General features: G+C 45.7%; 1 protein-coding gene and 1 long non-coding RNA gene across 2 annotated transcripts; one reads left to right on the top strand and one right to left on the bottom strand.

Annotated features, from left to right (window-relative positions):
* Positions 1-8,981: 8,981 nt before the first annotated feature.
* Positions 8,982-14,230, bottom strand: LOC125963496 (uncharacterized). The gene is made up of 2 exons (XR_007475531.1): positions 14,099-14,230; positions 8,982-10,876 (listed from the first exon to the last, which is right to left on the bottom strand). It is a non-coding gene; the product is annotated as an uncharacterized LOC125963496 (long non-coding RNA).
* Positions 12,826-14,826, top strand: NKX2-8 (NK2 homeobox 8). Its single transcript, XM_004269978.3, has 2 exons — positions 12,826-13,452; positions 14,126-14,826. The coding sequence occupies exons 1-2, from the start codon at positions 13,302-13,304 to the stop codon at positions 14,680-14,682; spliced, it is 708 nt and encodes a 235-aa protein (XP_004270026.1). The 5' UTR covers positions 12,826-13,301; the 3' UTR covers positions 14,683-14,826.
* Positions 14,827-21,506: the final 6,680 nt, after the last annotated feature.

Genomic DNA, 21,506 nt, shown 5'->3' with positions numbered 1-21,506 from the left:
TGTCTAATTGGGCTGACAGGACACAGATGTAAGAAGAGAGGTAGTGACATAAGGTGGAGATGACAACCATTCCATTGCTCTTACCCAAACAAGCGAGAGAAGATGTAATGCTTTGGGGACATGATAGTTGCAAATTTAAGCATGAGGTATTTTCAGTAGTCCTTTCCTACCGGATGAGTATCATTAGACACCCCCTGGGCCGGGACAGGCCCCTTGCCTGCCACTTCATCTCAGCTCTGATTATCTCATTCAAATTTTTGGTCTTGTTCAAGTAAGTCTATAACCAACTTCTGTGCCTGTGCTTGGATTCTAGGGCTTGTTTTCTCACACCTGAACTGCTGTGGTGCCCTGATTTCTCTTGCTTTGATTTTCTCAGGGGGCCCATTGATAAGGGTCTTTTAAGAGATGATCTATTCTTCCCTCTCCTGATCAATGTAAGTTTCCAAGTTCTTTTTTTAAAAAAATAAGAAACCTTATTGTCCACTTTATTTATTTATCTAATTTTGGCTGCGTTGGGTCTTCGTTGCTGTGCACGGGCTTTCTCTAATTGCAGCGAGCGGGGGCTACTCTTCGTTGCATTGCACGGGCTTCTCATTGCGGTGGCTTCTCTTGTTGCAGAGCATGGGCTCTAGGGTGCGCGGGCTTCAGTAGTTGTGGTGCGCAGCCTCAGTAGTTGTGGCTCGTGGGCTCTATAGTGCAGGCTCAGTAGTTGTGGCTTGTGGGCTGTAGAGTGCAGGCTTGGTAGTTGTGGCGCACAGGCTTAGTTGCCTCATGGCATGTGGGATCTTCCCAGACCAGGGATCGAACTCGTGTCCCCTGCATTGGCAGGCAGATTCTTAACCACTGCACTACCAGGGAAGTCCCCAGTTTCCAAGTTCTTAACCCAGCCACTTGGGCAATGCATCCTCCTAGGAATGAGAAGTCACTTATTAGAGTTGTAGAAACATGGCAACACCAGCAGAGCTGAAGCAGCACAAAAAGCATTCCTGGACAGGTCTGGGAGTATGAGAGAGCCAAGCAAGTGACAGCGTGCAGCCAGGCACACTGTGACATCCTCCAAAGATCTACAGCAAAGGTACAAGCATTAGAGACAGTAATGTTCAGATTTGCATCCTGGTTCTGTCACTTAACGGCTGTTTGATCTTGGACCCCATCAGAGTATCAATATTGATATCTGTAATATGGGAATGTCATGAAACATAACTCCCAGGACTATGAGACCTGAATGAGCTGCCTTTTATAAAACGTTTAGCACTATGCTTGGCACACTTCCTTCCTGGAAGCATGAAAAGAATTGCATAAAGGAGGCAGGGATTGACCCCTCAACTTGAAGGAGAGTTGCAGAGAGAGACTTAATCCATCTGGGGAGATTTGTCCACAATTAGTGGTACAATAATAGCAATAAGGTCCTTGAAAAGAAGCTTAACATCAAGGAAAGATCATGAGCTTTTCCTTGTCAAAAATAGGGGAAGAATGCGGTGTTCTGGTTAACTGGGTAATCTGGTTAAGAGAGTTCTCACCACATTGTTCTTCGCATAATGGGAACTCAATAAATATTCCTTGAATATACTATATGATAATATAGTATATGTCACATATGATTTCCCAGTTTTTCAAATAATATACTGTCTATAATGTCAAAACCATGCAACATACAAATCACTCTTAAAGGAAGGATAATTCAGATAATATTAGGATCTTTAGTGCTGAGAGACATTACTTTGCATATTAGTTTCCTCTGAGTGTAGTGGGGAGACAAAAAATTTTGTTGTTATAAACCGCTGAGTTTGTGGTAATTGGTTATGGCAGCTCTAGAAAACTAATATATCAGGCAATACCTGAGCAGAAGTTTTGATGTCCACATTTTATTACTTGTACTCATAAAAGTAGAAGTTATATTTTAAGGAGAAATGAACTTTAGTCCACTTGGAAGCATACTCATTAAATAATCCTACACTTAAAAAAATAATGATATATTCCTGAAAAATTATGTGTATATCAAATTGTAGTACATAAAATAATATGCTAAATACCATGAAAGAATTCACCATTAAACATTCATGTTCAGTGAAAACAGTTGTAAGGCAATTCATCATCCCTACATAGTACATTTTCAGGAGTAAAAATAGCAGAGTAGTGTAACTTCTCTCATTATTTCTCAGCCACTCACCTTTACTTTAAAACTCTTGCTCTTTTCTTATTAAATTAGCTATTATCTGGACCTGCTAGAATTAACAAACTTAAGTACCATTTTGAACAAAATGCTTTTGTCTCCTATAAGGTAAAAACTTAGCATAAAACTCTAAGCATAAGAAGTTCAGGTTGCCTTTTATTTACAGTCTTTATGGAGCAAATAATATTCATATTTTGAATTATGCAAATAAGCATTTACATGATAAATCGTAATTGCTCTCAGACAGCTGTTTATAACTGGGTAAATGAGACACACTTTTAAATTGTCTAAATACATACTTACCCATGTTTACATATTTATACACTAGAGTATAACTGTTTTGAATCAGCTGTTATCTATTGTGTCTTATACAGACCAAGGAAAGAGAACTTTTCATACAAACAGTAAAATCCCTTTTAATCAGTTCTGAGATCAGAAGCATTACCAGTTCTCTCAAATAAGGGTGACCTCTCTCGACATACCCCTGGCCTGTGGCATTCCACAATACCTCAGGCAGGAAATGATTTTATATCACTTTGGTTGGGTGGGAAGTTAATCCTGACTCAGATTATTATCTGATTAGATACACCTTTGGCAAAGAAGAAACACGTTCCTTCTAATGAAATGTTTTTAAACCTAAAAAGTCCAGTTGTCTCATAGTTAGCAATGTATTCTTACGTCGATCAAAAAAATCAAGTATTTCTTTTGAAAATACAGAAGAACTACAGAGTACAGTGCCTGTCCTGAAGAGGCTGACCATCAAATTAAGAAGATGAAATGAGCACATCTGAAATGTTCAGAAAGCAATTAAGAGGAAAAGCAGATGGTGTTGACTGTAAGAGCTAAAGGAGCTTAGAAAAGAAGGCAGGAGGACATACAGCTTGGGGTGGGGTGGCCTGGGTTTTGAGGACTTTGGGGGCTAGCTCACTCCTCTCTGCAGAGTGAGGACTGTCCCACCTCTGTAAGGCCGCCAGAGATGAGGAAGGCAGGACCTGCAGAGTCCAACACACAACTTTGTCTTCCCACCATGTTCGTTCACAGGCCCACAGGGAAATCCAAGGGCCTGATGTGAGAGACATAGCCTTGTTGTGAAGCACCATTCTCTCCTCTGTTTTTCCCAGTAGGAGAAGAATTCTACACCCACTCCCTTTTTAAAAATCTTAATGCATTTCCCTTTGCTTTCTTAAAGCAGTCAACATTTGCCCTGTTTCTGGTCCTCTCCCGGCAAATGCATTTGTTTCTGATTCATCTGATTCTCTTACATGGTGTTTCACATGTGCTGAAGAGAGTGAATTTTTACTACAAGATGCTCTGGCTGAATTGAGAGGACTCAAATGCTACTTCAGGGATTCACACACTGGGAAGAATGAAGCAAAGAGACTGGGGGAAAAACACCTGAGGCAGCTATAGAATGCCTCAGCATTGACAACCCAGGAATGACAACATTAGGACTTGGGAGGCTGAGCCTCTATCCTTCCATTAAGTGCAATGAGAGCCTTTGCAGCTCCAGCGGAGATGTGAAAGCCATAGCAGCAAGTAGGCCTGAGGCCAAAAATCTGAAACTGGAGGGTCTGGGTAATGCTGCGGAGCTTAAGGAAATCTCTTCTATAGGTAGTTTTTTCCTAACTGTTAGGAAGAAAAGCTACTTCAGGGACTAGTAATGCAGGATGCGCTGAAGTAGAAAGAACCCTAGATGAGGAAAATCTGGGCTCCACGCCAGACTCTGTGAGACACTGGGCAAGTCACTCAGTCTCTCTCTGTGCCTCAGTTTCTTCTTCTGTGAACTAGATAAAGTCCACTTCAGTTCTGTGACTGATGATCCTAAACTTATAGGACTGCTCCCATTGGCTATATGAGGTTAAAACCCAGCCTCTCCACGTGTATCTCACCTCCCCAAGATGTATTATCATCACAGCAACGACTGCCACTATTAATTGAGCACCTACTAACTGAGGGTAAGCACTGTGCCGGGCGCTTCACACAGAGTATCTGTCATCACAACACACAAAGAAATTGTCACTTCCATTTTACTGATGAGGAAACGGAAGTTCCAAGAAATTTTACTTGACCTGGGTCACTCAGGTCTTACTGGGAGAACCAGACTTCAAACCCAGGTCTGGTCCCGTCTCTCTAACCCCCAAATCTGGTGCATGTTGGAAAGAAAAATCAGGTTGCTTCTCCTGCACTAGGCCTTCTGCTTGCCCAGATCAGCCTCAGCACTAGCTCAGGGCCTGGTGCTCATGACATAGACCACTGTATATCTGTAGATTACAACTTTCACAATATTTCTGCCTCCTGAGGGCCTTGCATGATAATAAAGCTGACTACGTGGGCAGCCTTTCGGTAGGGAACGGGAGGGGTTATATATTTGTGTGATTCAACTGACTCTAGTTAGTGCTCCCTTGAATTAACGGCCTCTAGACCACCAGGAGCGTGGCTGCTGACCACAGCTGCCGGAGTGCCTACCTCCTGCCTTTGGGTTCTATCTGGAGGAAGAAAACTGGCTGTGGGTAAACGTGGGGCATGGAACAGGAATAAGACAATTCCGGACACCTCAGCTCCCTCCTGAGCAGGACTCTGGGTGGCTGGCCTGGCCTCTGGCTCCAGGTCTCTCTGTCTGTCTCCGGAAGTGACTCGGATCCCCTTGGGTGGTCGCTCCCATGGCCATTATGCACGTGCGGCTTTCTCCCTGTTGACATTAGGGGATGTGTCCCCACCTTCCCTTTGTTCCATCCTCGATTTAAGACCCATGTATTCTCACTGGCGTTTAACTGGTTTTCAATCTATGTTCTTTGCTAGGGTGAGTTATCTTTTTCAAAAAATGCAACTTGCAAAGAGTGTCCGTGCCCCCAGTTACCATGGTTAAGCGGTTTGGAAACAAATTACAACTTAGACAAGATGAAATCACACTCCGCTAGTCACTGAGATGCTGCTAAAAAACAAATCACAGAGGATTCCTAGAAATTAGTCTGTTCCCTACAAGGACTTTTGAAATGCTGCAGGCCTTTGGGTCCCTTAATTGGCATCTGAACAAAACCACCCTTTCTCCTCTACAGGTCCCCGTGTGCTGCTCCAGAGGTGATAAAACCCACTCCCTCCCACTGGCCTGCCCTTTACCAACCTCCAGCTGGTAGAAGCCAGGGCTGGTTGCAGATGGGTGATCACCAAGCTGACACAGGCACTCACTCTCACTTTCTCCTCCCTTTGCCCAGCTGCTTCCACCTCCATTCACAGCAAACATGTCGATTCACTTTTAGACTCTAGCAGTTTCTCCTCTATGCTGCCTGCCCTTTGGGAATGTTCTTGTGACCAATCAGCTGATGGGGGAATCAGGAACCTACTAGGACTGGAATAATAGAAAATCTCTAGGATTTGGCTTCTTTAGGATTTGCATAATAGAAAATGTCAATAATGGAAAAATGAGTGTACGTGATAAAAAGAGATATTCATGTACTTTTCCTAGTGGTTCTATAAAAGAAATGATTAAGATGATAATTCCTGAAACCTGGGTGGCTTTTATTTTTACTATAGAAGAAACCAGAGGACTAAATTCAGCAGAGGTGACCTGCCAATTGTATTGTATAACCCCCTGCACTCTGGCATCTGAGGTTTCACAAAGTTCATCACTTTTAATAGTCATTTTAATAATATGTAAGAAATAGAATGTCTAACTTTAGGCATACATATTATTTCTCTGATTTCCTCCCTCTAAATTTGTTCTACAGCCCAATCCTTTTGCTTAAGGAAAAAAGGTTTGTTTTTTTTTTCCTTCTTTCTTTTTTTAAAAGTAGCCAAAGCCAAAGAAGTAACTAAAATCCAATGTGTAGCCATCCATTTCTTTTTTTTCCCTCCGGTGGTCCTATCCAGTCTTTTTTTTCTTTTTTTTCTCGAAGTTAACTTTATTTTTTTAAACTTTTAATTTTATATTGGAGTATAGTTGATTAACCATGTTGTGTTAGTTTCAGTTGTACGACAAAGTGATTCCGTTATTTCAGTTATACATATACACGTATCTATTCTTTTTCAAATTCTTTTCCCAATTTGGTTGTTACAGAGTATTGAGCAGAGCTCCCTGTGCTCTACATCCATTTCTTTCTCACATCACAAACCACCCAAACACACACCTGCTCCATTGCCTAAGGCAAGAACTGAATTCCAATTACATATCCAAAGAAATGTGCAGCTCCTGATGCCACAGCCATCCAGGAATATATATCAAGCTAGTTTTTGTGAACTGCCTTGATTTAATGTGAAAAGCTGGTAAAGAAAACAAGCAATGGAAACACACCGTCAGCCACAGATGGTCTTTACAATTGGTTCACGTGGACCATGGACTGAGGGAAGCTGGAAACAGACTTGATGGAAACTCTAAGGGAATGACCTGGGATTGGTTCTAAATTAAATGAGAACTTGACAAGCAGATAGAATTTTAAAAAATGCAATACAATTTTTGTGAAGCACTGTTTTAAAAAATTTCTTCAGGTCCACGTTACAAAGCAAAATGTTATATTTTCGGGATCAATCAACAACAGTTCAGGATAGATCTTGTTAAACAACCAAACAAAAAACTTGTTCAGTAGAAGAAATTTTTTCCTTTCAGTTAATTATAGGTCATAAGCAATTAAAAAATATAAACATATATTAAAGATGAAGTTCCTATCTTGGGGATACTCAAGCTGTCATTAAATAATCATCTAAAAAAGTGCAGCTTTACTATACATAGTTATGTTAAATATACAGCATACATATTTTAGTATCAGAATCCCTTAGATAAAGTCATTTCTTCGTTGTTTCCTAACTTGAATAAGTCCAATTTATGGGTTTTAAGATTCAGAGAAAGACAAATCGAACAATAAATTTCTCAAGAAATTCTAAGCACCCTTCCTCATATCCTGTTGTTGAGATAAAGCCAAACCTAAAATGCCCCGCGTTGAGCTTTGTCATTTGTATATTTGTCTGATGGCTCCAGAGGTAGTTTCCATGGTAAGCTCCCTGTGTACAAGAAGCAGGGTGAGTGGAATGTCTCCTTCCAGTGAAGAACTTTTCACTGACAGTGATAAAGGCCAGGAACCTCCTTCACACAAATGATTGAAAAACAGAACACGAAGGACATTTTTATTTTGCTTTGTTTCCTTTGTGTGGTATGTGACTTCAGTGCAAATACCCATTTAATCAAGAATACAAAGACAGCCACCTTTGCTAGCTAAGGGATTTCCAGAGACTGCAGTAAACATATATAGCTCTTTTCCTTTTCTCATGAGGAAATTCCTGTGAGGTTGCCATTTCATGCTCCTGTTGTGCACGTTTGCCTCCTCTTAGAAGAGGAAAAAGATGTTTTCCAAAGGAACATTTCAGAGTGAACTAAATCGAATCTGGAAAAACTTGAAATGCTTTAAAAGCTGACATTTATCTATTGTCATTTAAAAATATATATAATTGACATATAACATTGTATTAGTTTTAGGTGTATAACATAATGATTTGATATATGTATATATTGCAAAATGACTACCAGAATAAGTTTAGTTAACAACCATCACCACACTTACAGATTTTTTTCTTGAGGTAAGAACTTCTAAGAGCTATTCTCTTAGCAACTCTCAAATATACAAAACAGTACCGTTAATTGTAGTCTCCACGTTGTACATTACATTCTCAGGATTCATTCATCTTAAACTGGAAGCTATTGTCATTAATTTTTAGAAATATAAAGACTTTTGGGAAGAATATATAAGCCACTATTGATTGGGACTTTCTGGTTCAGGCATTTTTTTCTCTTTGAGCTGATGAGATCAAATTGAACCCGTAGCTCTAAGCTAGCACAGGCTCTTTCTCTTTCACCTTTTAATCATTCTTTTCTAACATCTTCTATTACAATAGACTCTCTTCCTCCTCTTTAGGCCCTCTTCATTCTCCTCTCTAATTTCTTCAATTCTAGGGATATCACAGTCTGTCTGCCTTCAAGTTTCTCCTTAAGCTTTGCTTCTTCTAGGTAATCTGTCCTGACTCAGGATGTGATAACAAGGGTGAGTGCACACTGTAAACATTCTCAAATGTATAAAACATAAAGTGATATTTTATTACTAATGTATCATTATCACTGATAAGAAAATGGAGTATTTGATTCTTTAGCCCTCTGAGAAACTGTGGTCCTTGTTTTCAGCAAATATTAAGATACTCCTCCAGAATAATAATTGGTTTAGTGTTCAAACTGCTGTCACATAAGACAAATAGTATCTCATCTTAATAATGCAACCCTTTTAAAATCCCAAAGCTAATCTCAGACAAAGTAAAGGTATATTAAAAAACAGACCTCATTATAATGCTTGGATAATGTAAGGAAAAATAATAACAACTGGCTTGAACGGAAGTGCTGCCGGTTATAAGTATGCCCTGCAGGCAGGCCTCTCTGAGGTACTGGGGCAAGTATCAGAAAATATGTTCCTGGGGTTAGTCTACTTTGTCAGTGTCTGGGTGTGACATTGAATGTGACTTAGGGCCTGGACCCTTAAGCACAGTAAGGGTTCTGTATTATATAAATTATAACTATATCAGTCAAACAAAGGAGTATAAGTCGTTACCTTTTTAAAAAGAAAAGAGTAGATAAAAATGAGAAGTTCAGCTCTGGACAAATAAGACTTGGCACCCTCACCAAAGTGTATTATTATTTTTATTCTGACAATTTACACTCCATGCTACTCTTATACCATGGAAAGGCATGGGAAAGACCAGACATATTTAATAACCTAATAAACTAGCTGAAAAATAAAAAAGTTATTTGCTAGCTCTTTAAGAAATGGCGACTATAGATATTTAATTAAATACATTCATTTTTTAATTCATTGAACCATTTTACCCCCTACATTTTTTTTAATGTATATAACTAAACAACTAGATAAACATTTGGACAGAAAAACTTTTCTCCTAGAGATCAAGCACAACAACAAAAAAGTCCATGTAAAGTCAATATTTTAAGGAATTTAAGGTGGGATCTTTCAAATCTTGTCATTTGACATTAAACAATAAAATCTAAAGCCCATTTCAAAGATGTACTAAAGTCCCAGTCTGAAAGTAACTGCTGTTCCCTGTCCCATGTATATATATCATCAGTACAACTAAGAAAGAATTGCAGCCAGGCCTGGACCACCGCCAAGCAATTGATTATTAACCATTAAAAGGGAAATGTTTACTTATTCACGGCAAGTAGTTTTCAGGAGGAAAGGCAAAGAGGTCTGATTTTAAATGCTGCCTTTTCTTTCCATCCTAAGGCCAATGAAGATCATTCACTTCTTCTTGGAAATGTCAAAAGCACATTTTTATTTTCCTTTTGCTATTTTAACCAGAATACTGATAAAAAGGGGAGAGCAGTTGCTGTGAGGCAAAGAAAAATGTCCTGGCAGTTGAGGGCCCTCCATCTATCAAGGGGAATTTGCAATGTTGCCTCTCTTCAAGACTGTATAGATTTGCAGGATTTTGTGAAACACTTAACCAAAATGGAAGGATTTAAAAGCAGAATGCAAGATACAGATGCAATCATTTTAAAAAAATCAAGATACTTTAGTTTTATTTCAGAATTTTCTAGTCTTAAATTCTCAAGCACGCAGCAGTGATGATTATCTTGGATAATACTTTTGAAAGGGTGATTAGTGCAGACTGCTTAAATATATTCACTATGGCACAGATGCCTTAAGATTAAAAACTCTTACTGGGATTGAGATGCACTACATCCAATTACAGGGAAACAAATACTTATCTAATTAAATAATAATATTCACAAGCTATGTTTCAAAATAAATTCAAGTGTCCAGAGCACCAAACAATATTTTAAAACCTGGAAAGAATATCCAGTCAGATGTTTACCTGTGATTTGGAGGCAATTCATAGGCATATTTCTAATGTGTATAAAACTTAACATCTTGACTACCTTATTTCTATTGACTCAATATCAAAAGAATTTTCTCCTCCTATGTCTTTGAGCTTATTCAATGTGAAGAAGCAATTTTAAAAAAAGCACCTTTGTCTAATAATTCTGGCTCTCCCCCCTTCTTTCCTGCATTTCTTCAGAAGGCATGGTTTAAATGGAACTAGCTCCTGGAGTCCCCAGGCTCTGGCTCTCGGAGATAATTTAGGTACAGTCCCAGAGCAGAGTTGAGAGGACGACTGGACGAGTGTAGAGTCCACGATGAAGCAGGGAAGTTGCAGTGCTTTCCAGAACCAGAAGGTACAGAGTTTCCCTGGGACATTCAAAACACAGACTGGGGCCCAGGAACACTGTTCCCAGATTGGGGAAGGTGAGGCCAGAAGTAATATTTGGAGCTAATCCCAGACACAGGTCCTTCCTAGAGCACAACTGCTAGATGGGGGATGTATCTCCTCTTTGGTAGCCAAATACTAAGAGTAAAAGCAAATATTTGATGCTGAAGAGCTCTGCAAATATTTGATGCTGAAGAACTGAAGAGTGCCATTTACTTACTTCTACACATCAGTGTGGGCTTAGGATGTTAAATAGATTAAAAGGCTAAGAGAGGTCAGTCATTCCAGGAAAGACACTTCTTTTGCTTCTCCTGACTTGGTTCTCTTTCCAAAATTATCTACCCCTCACCAATCTTGTGGAGGGTCCTTCGGAAACTCAAAAGATGTCAGTCACATCCTCTTCTAGAACATTCTGGAGAGTGTGGAGCCAGAGTCCTGGGGATGAGAGGTCTAGAAGGGGAGGAGAGGGAGACCAAACTCTGCTGGTTAATACAATGAAGATGGTTTTAGAAAAATTCCAGAGAGATGTAATCATAAAACTGGTAGGGTCCTTAGAAGTTAGTAAATCTATTCTCTTCTGTTTCAGATGAAAAAAAGAGCCCCAGAGTGATGAGGTGATTAGAGCTAGTTAGGGACCGAGCGGGGATGCCAAGTGACTCCCAGGCCAGAGCTCCTTCTAACCTGAGCCAGCCTCGAAGTTCAGTCCCGAATTTGGGAGTCTGTCCTAATACTCGCCTAGGACAGTCTCTGTCGGTGCCTTCCTTCCACCTCTCTCAGGAGACGGGCTGGCAGAGGTTGCCAGGCATCGGGCACCATCCAGAGAGAAGTCCACGAGGCCCTGCGCCGGTCTGTGACCTGCCCAACCTCTAGGACGCTGGAGCTTGGGTGCTGGGCACTGTGGGCACCGGGCTTCTGGCTTCTGCCGTCCCCCATCTACCCCCTGCTCCCTCCTCCGCCCCATATCAGAGAGGACAACCAAGTCATTTCAATTTAATCTTCTTTAAAAAGACATAACTAATAAATCTATTCCCGAGACCGCGGAGAGACGGCCAGCAGAGTCGATCGTGCTCCCAATCCCATTGAACCCCATTGAAAACCATGACAACACAGGACAAGCTCCGATTTATTCCGGAGCGCTAAAGCGCATTGTGAGCAGGCGTCAATCACGCATTATTTCGCACTGAACAAATGCAAAATCTTGACTGGAACAAATGCTTCCAACAGGTCCGGGACGTCGAGCTCCATTTCCCCTTTGTCCGCGGCCTAGCAGTTGGCCCGTATTGGGGTTGCCTCCGCCCGACCACCCAGCGCGCAGCACAGCCCCGGGCGCCTCGGGCACGCTTGACAGGGAGGCTGCTGGGGAGGTGCGCCGGGTCGGGCGGGGCAGCAGCAACTGCACGGGAGCCAGGTCCGAGTTCAGCTCAGGTGGAGCCAGGATTGCAGGGGCGGCCACCCAAGTGACGCGGCCCTCACCGAAATTCAACAACCTACTACCCGAACCACTGGCTGCAGGAGGAGAGGCCTCTGGAAGCGCGCTCTCTCAGCCCTCGTCTGAGGCGTGGCCACCACGAAGCCACGGGCCAACAAAACGTATCCATGCCCTGACAGGCTCCTGGCACCTTCTACCCGGATCATTTCTTCGGGTGGGGAACTATAAGATGGGAAACCCCGGGCAGGCAGTCTTTTCTGCCCGGCGGGCGCAGTCCTAATTCCCACAATCGGTCCCTTACCAGACCAGGCCGGGCAGCTTTGGCGGAGCAGAGAGCCCAAGTCACCCGAGGCCTGTATCTCCAGCCCCCAGCCTAACGCTGAGGCTACGGAACCCAGGCGCACAAGGGGCGCCAGGGGACCTGGCGACGCCAAGGAGGCAGCGACGCCCTCGTAGGCCGCCCTTGGAAACGCCGTCGCCATGGGGCCTAGAGGGGGGGCCTGGCCCCGCAAAAGCCAGCCACCTGGCGGGAGGAGGAAAATGAGGCTAGCACTTGGGGAGAGAACAGTCTGGCCTAATTCCGCCTCCATTTTGCTGGTCTGGAGCAACCGGCGCCGAGCTGGGGCCCCCCGGATGCTGCCAGCCCTTCCCCACCACCCCTGAAGTTGTGGGAGACGTTTGGGGTGTGGGAGGTTCCTAGCGGCCTTCAAAACCCTCGGCACAGACGCCGGCGGGGCCAAGCCACTCCTCTGTGCCCGCCTGAAACTTCTCGCCTCTGAATCCTCAGACGGGCCCCACCAAAAAGAAAAAGAGAGCCCGCCAGAGTTTAACGCCGTCTTGGAAATCACTTTCCGGATAATTGCGGGAAACGAACGCTCCAGCAAACAAGCTCGAGGAATAAAGCAAACAGGGAATAAATTCCTGGGTGCTCATAAACCCACCCATGCCGCCCCCACCCTTCCCAGCGCCCCCGCGGGGCCAGGCCCGACATCAGCCCTGGAGGAGGAGGAAGCTGGGACCGGCGGTCGGTGGCCACTGCTCGCCACCCAAGATGTTATTCTTTGGCAACAATCCCCATTATCTGTCCCCACTTTGGGCTAATCAGACAGAATCGCTAATGCGGAGGGCTGCTTCCTGCCGCCTCTGGGAGGTAACGGGGCGCCCGAGGGGCGGGGGACGGGGCGGGGCGGGGGGCGGAGGTGGCACCTTCCGGGCTCGCCGGGGCTTTGGTCCCGCACGCATTCAGGTACTTGACACTCGGGAGTCCCGGACCTCGCCCGGGTGGGAAGAGCTGTTTATATAAACAGGGATTCCACGGTAGATGCCCTAATATCTCGGCAGCCAGTGCATGGCGTGCGCCTCTCACGCCCACCCATAGGAGCGGCGTCCCCGGCCGCCCCTCGGTTCCCAGCCTGCCCTGCCCCCGCCTCCTTCCCCTCCTCGGCCATGGCTACCTCTGGACGCCTCGGCTTCACCGTGCGCAGTCTCCTGGACTTACCGGAGCAGGACGCGCAGCACCTACGGAGGCGGGAGCCCGAGCTACGCGCCCCCGGCCCCTACGCCACCTGGCTGGAATCGGAGCGCGGCCACTACCCCTGTGAGTGAGCGGTGGACGGCGGCAGGGGTGGAGGCGAGGGAAGTGGGCCAAGCAGAGCCAAGCCCCCGGCCCTCGCAGGGCTGGGAAGCGGAAACCCCAGCCCAGGGTCTGGGTTTCCTCAGTGTCGGTCGGTCCCAGAGGCTCTGTTCTCTTCAAACCCCTATGCCAGTTGGCACATCTTGAGATCAGATCCCTGCGCCTGACACTAACGCCCGGGATTTGGGTTTCTGTTTCTAGGGGTCAGAATATTTAAATATTTAAGACACCGCCCTTAAGTGCCTGAAACAGTGGCCACGTTCTCCCGGCCTCGGTTTGGGATGGGCAGTACTGGCGAGCCTGGATTCAGGGCTTTGTAAACCTCGGCAAACCGCAGTGCAGTCGACCTGGAAGTGGCCCGTTTTGGTGAGGCAGCTTGCAGTGAATTCGTCTGCCAGCGCAGCGACCAGGGCCGACTTGTTTTAACGCGGGGTGGGTTTCTTTGGGGGCGCGATCCCAGGTTGTGGTGTAAAAGGTTATCGTATTCGGAGAGGTGGGTGTTCAGATATGGGCCCAGGGAAGGAAACGGCCTCATCCCAAAAGCCGCGGGCGAGTGGGTCGGCGCCCGCACGCGAGAGGCGGCCGGCCCGCAGAGGGGCCGGCGTCTCACCAGGCCGTGTCTCCTTTGCGTCCCTAGCCTCGGACGAGAGCAACCCAGAGGCCAGCCCGCGGGACTCGTCGCAGCGGCCGTCCGCTCGGCCTGCGTCTCCGGGCTCGGACGCCGAGAAGAAGAAGAAGCGGCGGGTGCTGTTCTCCAAGGCGCAGACGCTGGAGTTGGAGCGGCGCTTCCGGCAGCAGCGCTACCTGTCAGCGCCAGAGCGCGAGCAGCTGGCGCGCCTGCTGCGCCTCACGCCCACGCAGGTCAAAATCTGGTTCCAGAACCATCGCTACAAGCTGAAGCGCGCGCGCGCGCCGGGAGCCGCGGAGGCGCCCGACTTGGCAGCGGCAGCCGAGGTTCGCGCCGCGCCCGGCCTGCTGCGCCGCGTGGTGGTGCCCGTGCTGGTGCGCGACGGGCAACCGTGCGGCGGCAGTGGCGAGGTGGGCACGGCCGCCGCCCGGGACAAGAGCGGCGCGACCCCGGCAGCCGCCTGCCCTCTGCCAGGCTACACGGCCTTCGGTCCCGGCTCGGCGTTCGGCCTCTTCCCCGCCTACCAGCACTTAGCGCCCCCCGCCCTGGTCTCCTGGAACTGGTGAGGCAGCCGCGGGGCGCGGGCACCTGGGGCTACGCCGGACTTGGGGTGCGCTCTGCGGCCGGAGCAGGGATAGAGCCGGAGACCTGGAGCGCGTCCTGGGCCCCTCCTCCTTCGACGCGGGGGTCCCCTGCCCCGCCCTCATCAAACAGCGCACCCGGAACTCTCGCCAAGATACCCCCTCTCCTCTTCCCTCGACCGCCAGACCCAGAGCTAGATTTTATTGCTTGAACCTTATTTGTACATTTTAAAATAGCTATTTGTATGGGGAGCGACGTATTTTAAAAGAAATAGAGTATTTTTCCTCTTTGTGGTGCGAGAATAAAATGTGTAGGGTTGGGTCCCCCTGTGTGCCTGCCGGGAACGTAGGTGGGAGCTGTGCTCTCCCGACCAGAGTTCGGGGCGCCGGCCCACTCCTTGACCGGCCAAGTTAAGGCCCACCCCGAGCTGGGCCGAAGGGCAGATCGCAGTCCCCACACGGCTTTAGGAAGATACGGGGGGAAGGGGGGAAGGGAAAGCAGAGGCACCCCTGGGGTACCTATTAGCGGGAGGTGGCTGTGCCCCCGAAGCGAGACGGAGGCCCCTCTGGGCTCCCGGAGCTGCTGGAGCTTCTAACACCAAAGGTCAACCGAGTCGGCCACGACAGGGCATAACGACGAGAGGGCGTAATGAGCTTCTCCCTTAGGATTGTCCGGAGAAGTGCCAGCGGGGCCCGGGCTGAGCGTGCGGCGCCGGGGAGCAGCCCAGGCCTGACTGCTAGCCACTCGTTTCCGGAGTGTGGCAGTGAGGTCTCAGGGATCCGAGGAGTATGCGGGCATCTTGTAACCCCCAGCTGAGCCTGCGCGTGCCTCACTTGGCTGGCAGCTGTGATTTTCTGCCTCTTCTTGGTGTAACACCCGGCCAGGGTGGGATGGGGAGTGGATGACGCGGTGAAGAAATTAAAAGGTGGCGGGGAATGACCCAGTTCAGGGGCTGCCAGCGGAGGGAGGACAGCCCTGGGGGCCTGACATAGGTGTGAGATCCGCTGGTCGGGCTCATTTCACCCAGGGTCCCAGTGTACACCCGGGTGGGGGACCTAGTGTTCTACTCTTCGGGCTTGTAACTGCTCTTCGCTTGGGTATCCCCTCGGTATCAGTAGCCGCAGGGCCTCCCATGCAGTGCAGTGGTCACTCTCTCAGAGAAGTGAGGACCTTGCTCTCTGCCAGCCACTGAAGGGAGAGTCGAGTTGAAAAGAGCAGTCTTGGGTATCAGATCCAGGGGAGAGAGTAAGGGCTCGATGAGGTCTATGAGGAGTAGGCATTGGGTCTTTTTTTGGGCTTTAGCTTTCTGGTCCCAGGAGGAAATGGAGGAGGAGGTAGGGGGTGGGTAGCTGAGGCAGTGTTATCACCTGGGATTTTGGGGGGGTGGAGAGAGAAAGGAGGGCAGAGGGGGAAGGGAGAGGGGTGTTTGGCTCTCAGCTGCTGGCCACCTTGCCTTCCATATGGATGCGGTTATCTTAGAAGAATCTCGATCCTTAAACCTCCTTTTGTCTTGGGAACTGAAAAGGGCATTGTCAGGCCTGAAAAGGACCTAGACAAAATCCGCACTGTTCCGATTCAGGACTCTGTTTAATCAGTCCCTGGTGACAATGTAGTGGGTGTTAGGGTGGACAATAGTATCTTTTTAAACCTGTGGCCTTCAGGAAGACAAAGGGCTTGAATTTCATGGGCTTACAACTTCAATTAGAACAGTGCCAGTGTGCCTGGGAGATTATCAAATTTGTATCATAAAACCTCTTTCTAATAAATGATTGCTGGTGTGGGAGCCTGGGGGTTGTAAGACATATATTGGAAACTGCCCTGGGGACTTCCCAGTTAGCCCTGGCAGAACAGATGGGAAAGAAAAGGAGGGAAAGATTTCTGAAGAAGGCCAGGCTCAGAATGTGTCCCTGCCGTTAGCTGGCTGGGTGCTTGCCTCTTCCTTGCTCTCCCTCCTGAAGGGGTGTTTCTCCAAGAATGAAGGTAAAGATTTGTAGCTCGTTCTCTGCTATTGGTGGTGACAAAGACCTAAATATTATTGGAGAGAAAGTGCAAAATCACCACCTGTTCAGTTTCTGGCCTTTTCTTTCCTGGAACTCCAGAGAAAGTAGGACTTGGGGTATGCAAAGCAGGGAGAGTCTATTAAACATGAGGCCCATAGGACTAAGGGATCTGGACTATGGAGAGACTCTTCCCAGGAGGCTCTTTGGGAGAGCATGTCCTCAACCAAATTCACCCAGAGGTCTAACCAATATGAAAGACCATTTTTTTGCTTTCCAGAGAGGTGGTCACAGCCATAGCAATCCAGCCTGTGTCCTGGGCAGGAGAAGGGCAGACATTTCTTATGGCATTAGCATCAGGATCCCTCATGTCTACACTGTTACCCACTTCCTTTTGCTCCTTTTCCTTTAAGCCCCTTCCTTTAGAGAGGAAAAGCCATAGGGGAGAGTTATTAATGTACTGCCATCACCACCCACCCGTTTTTGAGACTCAGGCTGTCCTTTATCTTCTGTTCACACCTGTGATAAGCTGGAAATAATAAATGTCAGTTTCCTTTCTGATGTAAAAGATCAGTTCCTCCAGGGCTCTGATGAGAGAAGCTAAACCCAAGGCCTCTCCCAGCAGCTGTGAGAACTGTGAGAATCTCCCTCCCCAGATGAGACTATTTCATACCTGTCACCCATCACCAATATCACAAGGCAGATTCACACTCGGCAAACTTTTATTGAAACATACTGTGTTCCAGGCATTGTCCTAGGCACTTTCACAGCTGATCTCGCAGAAACCTTATGCATGGCATATATAACACACCCATTTTGCAGATAAGAAACTGAGGCTCAATGTGTAGGAGTGACTTGTGCAAAGCAGTTGTAAACCTCACAGAATGTTATCGTTGTCCTCGGCTGCCCACATTTAAGCCACCCTGTAAACTGCCATTAAAGCGGGCAGTTGGAATCTTGATGTGGCGACAGCATGTATACTACCCAGCCATCATAAACTTGTCTTATGGATGGTCTGGAAGGATGGGAAAGCATGCTAAAAGTACCATACATGGCTTAAGGCCACTCACAGAAACGGGATATCACAGTAGTTGCTAACATTATTGATGTTCCTGTGTATGAGGCAATATTCTAAATTTTTTAATTATATTAACTCATTCGATCTTCACAACAACCCCATAAGATGGTACTACAGTTACCACTTTACAGATGAGGAAACTGAAGGCCAGAGAGGTTATAAGTAGCTTGTCCAGGATCACACAGCTAGTAAGTGACAGAGGAGATCTGAACCCAAGCAGTCTAGCTCTAGATCTCATGCCTTTAACCACATGGTGGGAATTATTTCCCATTTTTTGTTTTATTTCTCCCAGTTGACAGTCTTGGTTACCTTATAGACACTTCTGTAAGAGACATGTTTGTTGTTTTGTTTTTGAGCAGTGTTATTAAAGGATTATATAAATTTAGATTTTTAAAAATATCTTCTGGGGACGTCCCTGGCGGTCCAGTGGTTAAAACTTCACCTTCCAATGCAGGGGGTGCAGGTTCAATCCCTGGTTGGGGAGCTAAGATCCCACATGCCTTGGGGCCAAAAAACCAAAACAGAAAACAGAAGCAATATTGTAACAAATTCAATAAAAACTTTAAAAATGGTCTACATCAAAAAAAATCTTAAAAAAATATCTTCTGGATAAATTGACCCTTTATTCTTATGAAATATTTCCCTTTATTTCTAGGAATCCTTCCTAACTTTATGTTCATAGTGGTATAGATAGATACTCCAGCTTTCTTTTTTTTATATATATCTTTACTGGAGTATAATTGCTTTACAATGTTGTGTTAGTTTCTGCTGTACAACAAAGTGAATCAGCTATATGTATACATATATCCCCATATCCCCTCCCTCTTGAGCCTCCCTCCCTATCCCACCCCTCTGTCACAAAGCATCGAGCTGATCTCCTTGTGCTATGCAGCAGCTTCCCACTAGCCATCCATTTTACATTTGGTAGTGTATATATGTCAATGGTACTCTCTCACTTGGTCCCAGCTTCCCCTTCCCCCGCTGTGTCCTCAAGTCCGTTGTCTACGTCTATGTCTTTATTCCTGCCCTGCCACTAGGTTCATCAGTATTGTTTTTTTAGATTCCATATATGTGTGTTAGCATACAGTATTTGTTTTTCTTTCTGACTTACTTCACTCTGTATGGCAGAGTCTAGGTCCATCCACCTCATTACAAATAACTCAATTTCGTTCCTTTTTATGGCTAATATTCCATTGTATATATGTGCCACATCTTTATCCATTCACCTGTTGATGGACAGGTTGCTTTAGGTTGCTTTCATGTCCTGGCTATTGTAAATAGTGCTGCAATGAACATTGTGGTACATGGCTCTTTTTGAATTATGGTTTTCTCAGGGTATATGCCCAGTAGTGGGATTGTTGGGTCATACGGTAGCTCTCTTCTTAGTTTTTTAAGGAACCTCCATACTGTTCTCCATAGTGGCTGTATCAATTTACATTCCCACCAGCAGTGCAAGAGTGTTCCCTTTTCTCCACACCCTCTCCAGCATTTATTGTTTCTAGATTTTTTGATGATGGCCATTCTGACTGGTGTGAGATAATATCTCGTTGTAGTTTTGATTTGCATTTCTCTAATGATTAGTGATGTTGAGCATCTTTTCATGTGTTTGTTGGCAGAGAGACATGTTTTTAGTATCTTTGTGTCTCTCGGTCTGTCTCCACCCTTCTCTCCTCCCTCCCTCCTTCTCCATCTACCTACCATACCTCCAGCTTTTGGACACAGCCTCTGTGTTTCCCCTATGTCTGTTTGTGTGCATTCTTGTTCAGCTCTCAATGAAACACACTTCTGCAGGTCACAGTATTTTCCTGTGACTATCATTCCACCATTCTTCTTCCAGAAAAGCATCTGCTGCCACTTCGTTGACACCAATTGTCCACTGAGCGTTTGGTTGCTGCTGACTCTGATAAGCTCCTCTAAGCTTTCCCAACCCCCAGGCCCAGATCCCTGGGGAAAAGCCCAGATCCCTGGGGAACTTTATGACTTTGGCTTCCTTAGCCCTTTCCCCGGTCATCTTTTTCCTTCCTATGTCTCTAGTGTTATCTTTATTATTAAATATCATCCTCTTCCTATTTTCTCTCTCTTCTTCTCTTGTAAACATTTTTACTTCATCTCACTTAAGTCTCTTGTGGTTGGAGATAGCAATTTTCACTTCAATTTTCTTTCCTCATCGTTCAGAGGATCTTACATCTTAACACATCTCTTATCTGACCAATTTAGCACTTTAGAATCTTAGATAATGTGCTACTGATGGGTTGGAAGTTATTTGAGCTCAGCTTAACCTATACCTTCCCTTCTAACAATGGTGTTTAGTTGTTTATTATTCTCTTGCATTAACACAATTAATTGTTGCCTCTTCAACCCACATGCACTTCACTACCTTTAAAACATTTTAGACTTAGGAATAGAATGCCCAGGCAGGATAACTATGGACTCGGCATGGTTAAATTGTTTGTTAACCATGTTTACCTGTTCTGGGAGTTTCAGTTAACTAGTCTAGGCAGGTTATCTGTTCAATGAATAACAGACAGTCAAAAGAGTTTTGGAAGGCTAAGGAAGTACTGTCCTTACCACAGGGCATGATCATTTCTATGGATATGATTGTATCACTTAGTATTCAAAATTTGCATGAGAAATTGTATCCCTCCAGGTCACTCATCATCATTTCTGGGAGTGGATTTATTTTCAGAAGTCCAATTCTGCCCCTAACTCCCCTCTAATGCCCGTGCCCAGACTAATAACCAAAGGTATGTGACATTCCCCTTTCTCCTGTATTCCCACCATTCGTGTTACTCAGTCTCTAAGCTCACTGAAGATGTGAACAGTATTCCCTTCAATGCTGATCCACAGAGCGGTGTTTTAACCAGGAAGAATCAGTTAGGCTATTAAACAGTCACACATCCTCCCCCAAATTTTAAGCATAGGGGTTCTTAGTTTTCCCAAGTATGTCCAGCAGAGAGTTCCTGTTGTTTATCCAGAAAAGTAACATCAGATTTAGAGGCAGAAGATCATATTCTCTTCAATACCCTGCCCTATGGACCAATTAAAATCCCTAGGGGGAAGAAAAAAAAAAAATCCCTAGGTCTTTATTTTGATCATGTAATTTCAAAAGCTGCCATAGTTTCAGTATAGTTTCTGTGAGTAGGGTGTTATGGAAAGAACATGTCAAGGGGACCTTGGTCATGCTTCATGTCCCCTTGCATTCTGACTGGGTGGTCCTTTATGAGTCAGCAGGTTTGCAAATGCATTTCCCCAGCTACAAGCTCTGAATTGGACTGTCTCTCTTCTCTTCTTGCAGTACCATCTACCCCCTCCTTCTCCTTTCCTAGGGGCTGGACAGGACACTTGGCAGAATGCACTAGGAAGAGGAGTGGAAGCTGCTTGCAAATTAAACCAGAGACTAAAGTGCCCAACGATGCATTCAAAGGGCCCTTGAATCTCTCACCTGAGATGTCTGCTATACCCTTCTTCTCCAGCTTTGTTCAAGGCTAGTGTTTTAAGCAGTGCTTCCTCCTAAAGAAGTTATCTGTTTAGGTTTAAATTACCTCTTGGGGGGTAAATTTCAACCAGAGGCAACCCTGAGTCATTGTAACGTATCAGGGTCTGACAGTCAAACAAGTATCAGTGAAATGACAGGAAACATTGTTTTTTTTAACCACAAAACTGAAATTCAGAGCAAGAGACACAAAACACCAGGAAAAGACAAAAGAAACCTGGTTTAGTTTCTGCTTTTCTG

Source organism: Orcinus orca, chromosome 2 (assembly GCF_937001465.1).
Source record: "Orcinus orca chromosome 2, mOrcOrc1.1, whole genome shotgun sequence".
NCBI lineage: Eukaryota > Metazoa > Chordata > Mammalia > Artiodactyla > Delphinidae > Orcinus > Orcinus orca.
The sequence above is the reverse complement of the archived record's forward strand: the minus strand, read 5'-3'. Positions and strand labels throughout refer to the sequence as shown.

Excerpts from the sequence above, each read along its gene's own strand:
- NKX2-8 (XM_004269978.3), top strand. The coding sequence starts at position 13,302 with ATGGCTACCTCTGGACGCCTCGGCTTCACCGTGCGCAGTCTCCTGGAC. Across the intron at positions 13,453-14,125 it reads GGAGCGCGGCCACTACCCCT|CCTCGGACGAGAGCAACCCA; the intron begins GTGAGTGAGCGG and ends TTGCGTCCCTAG.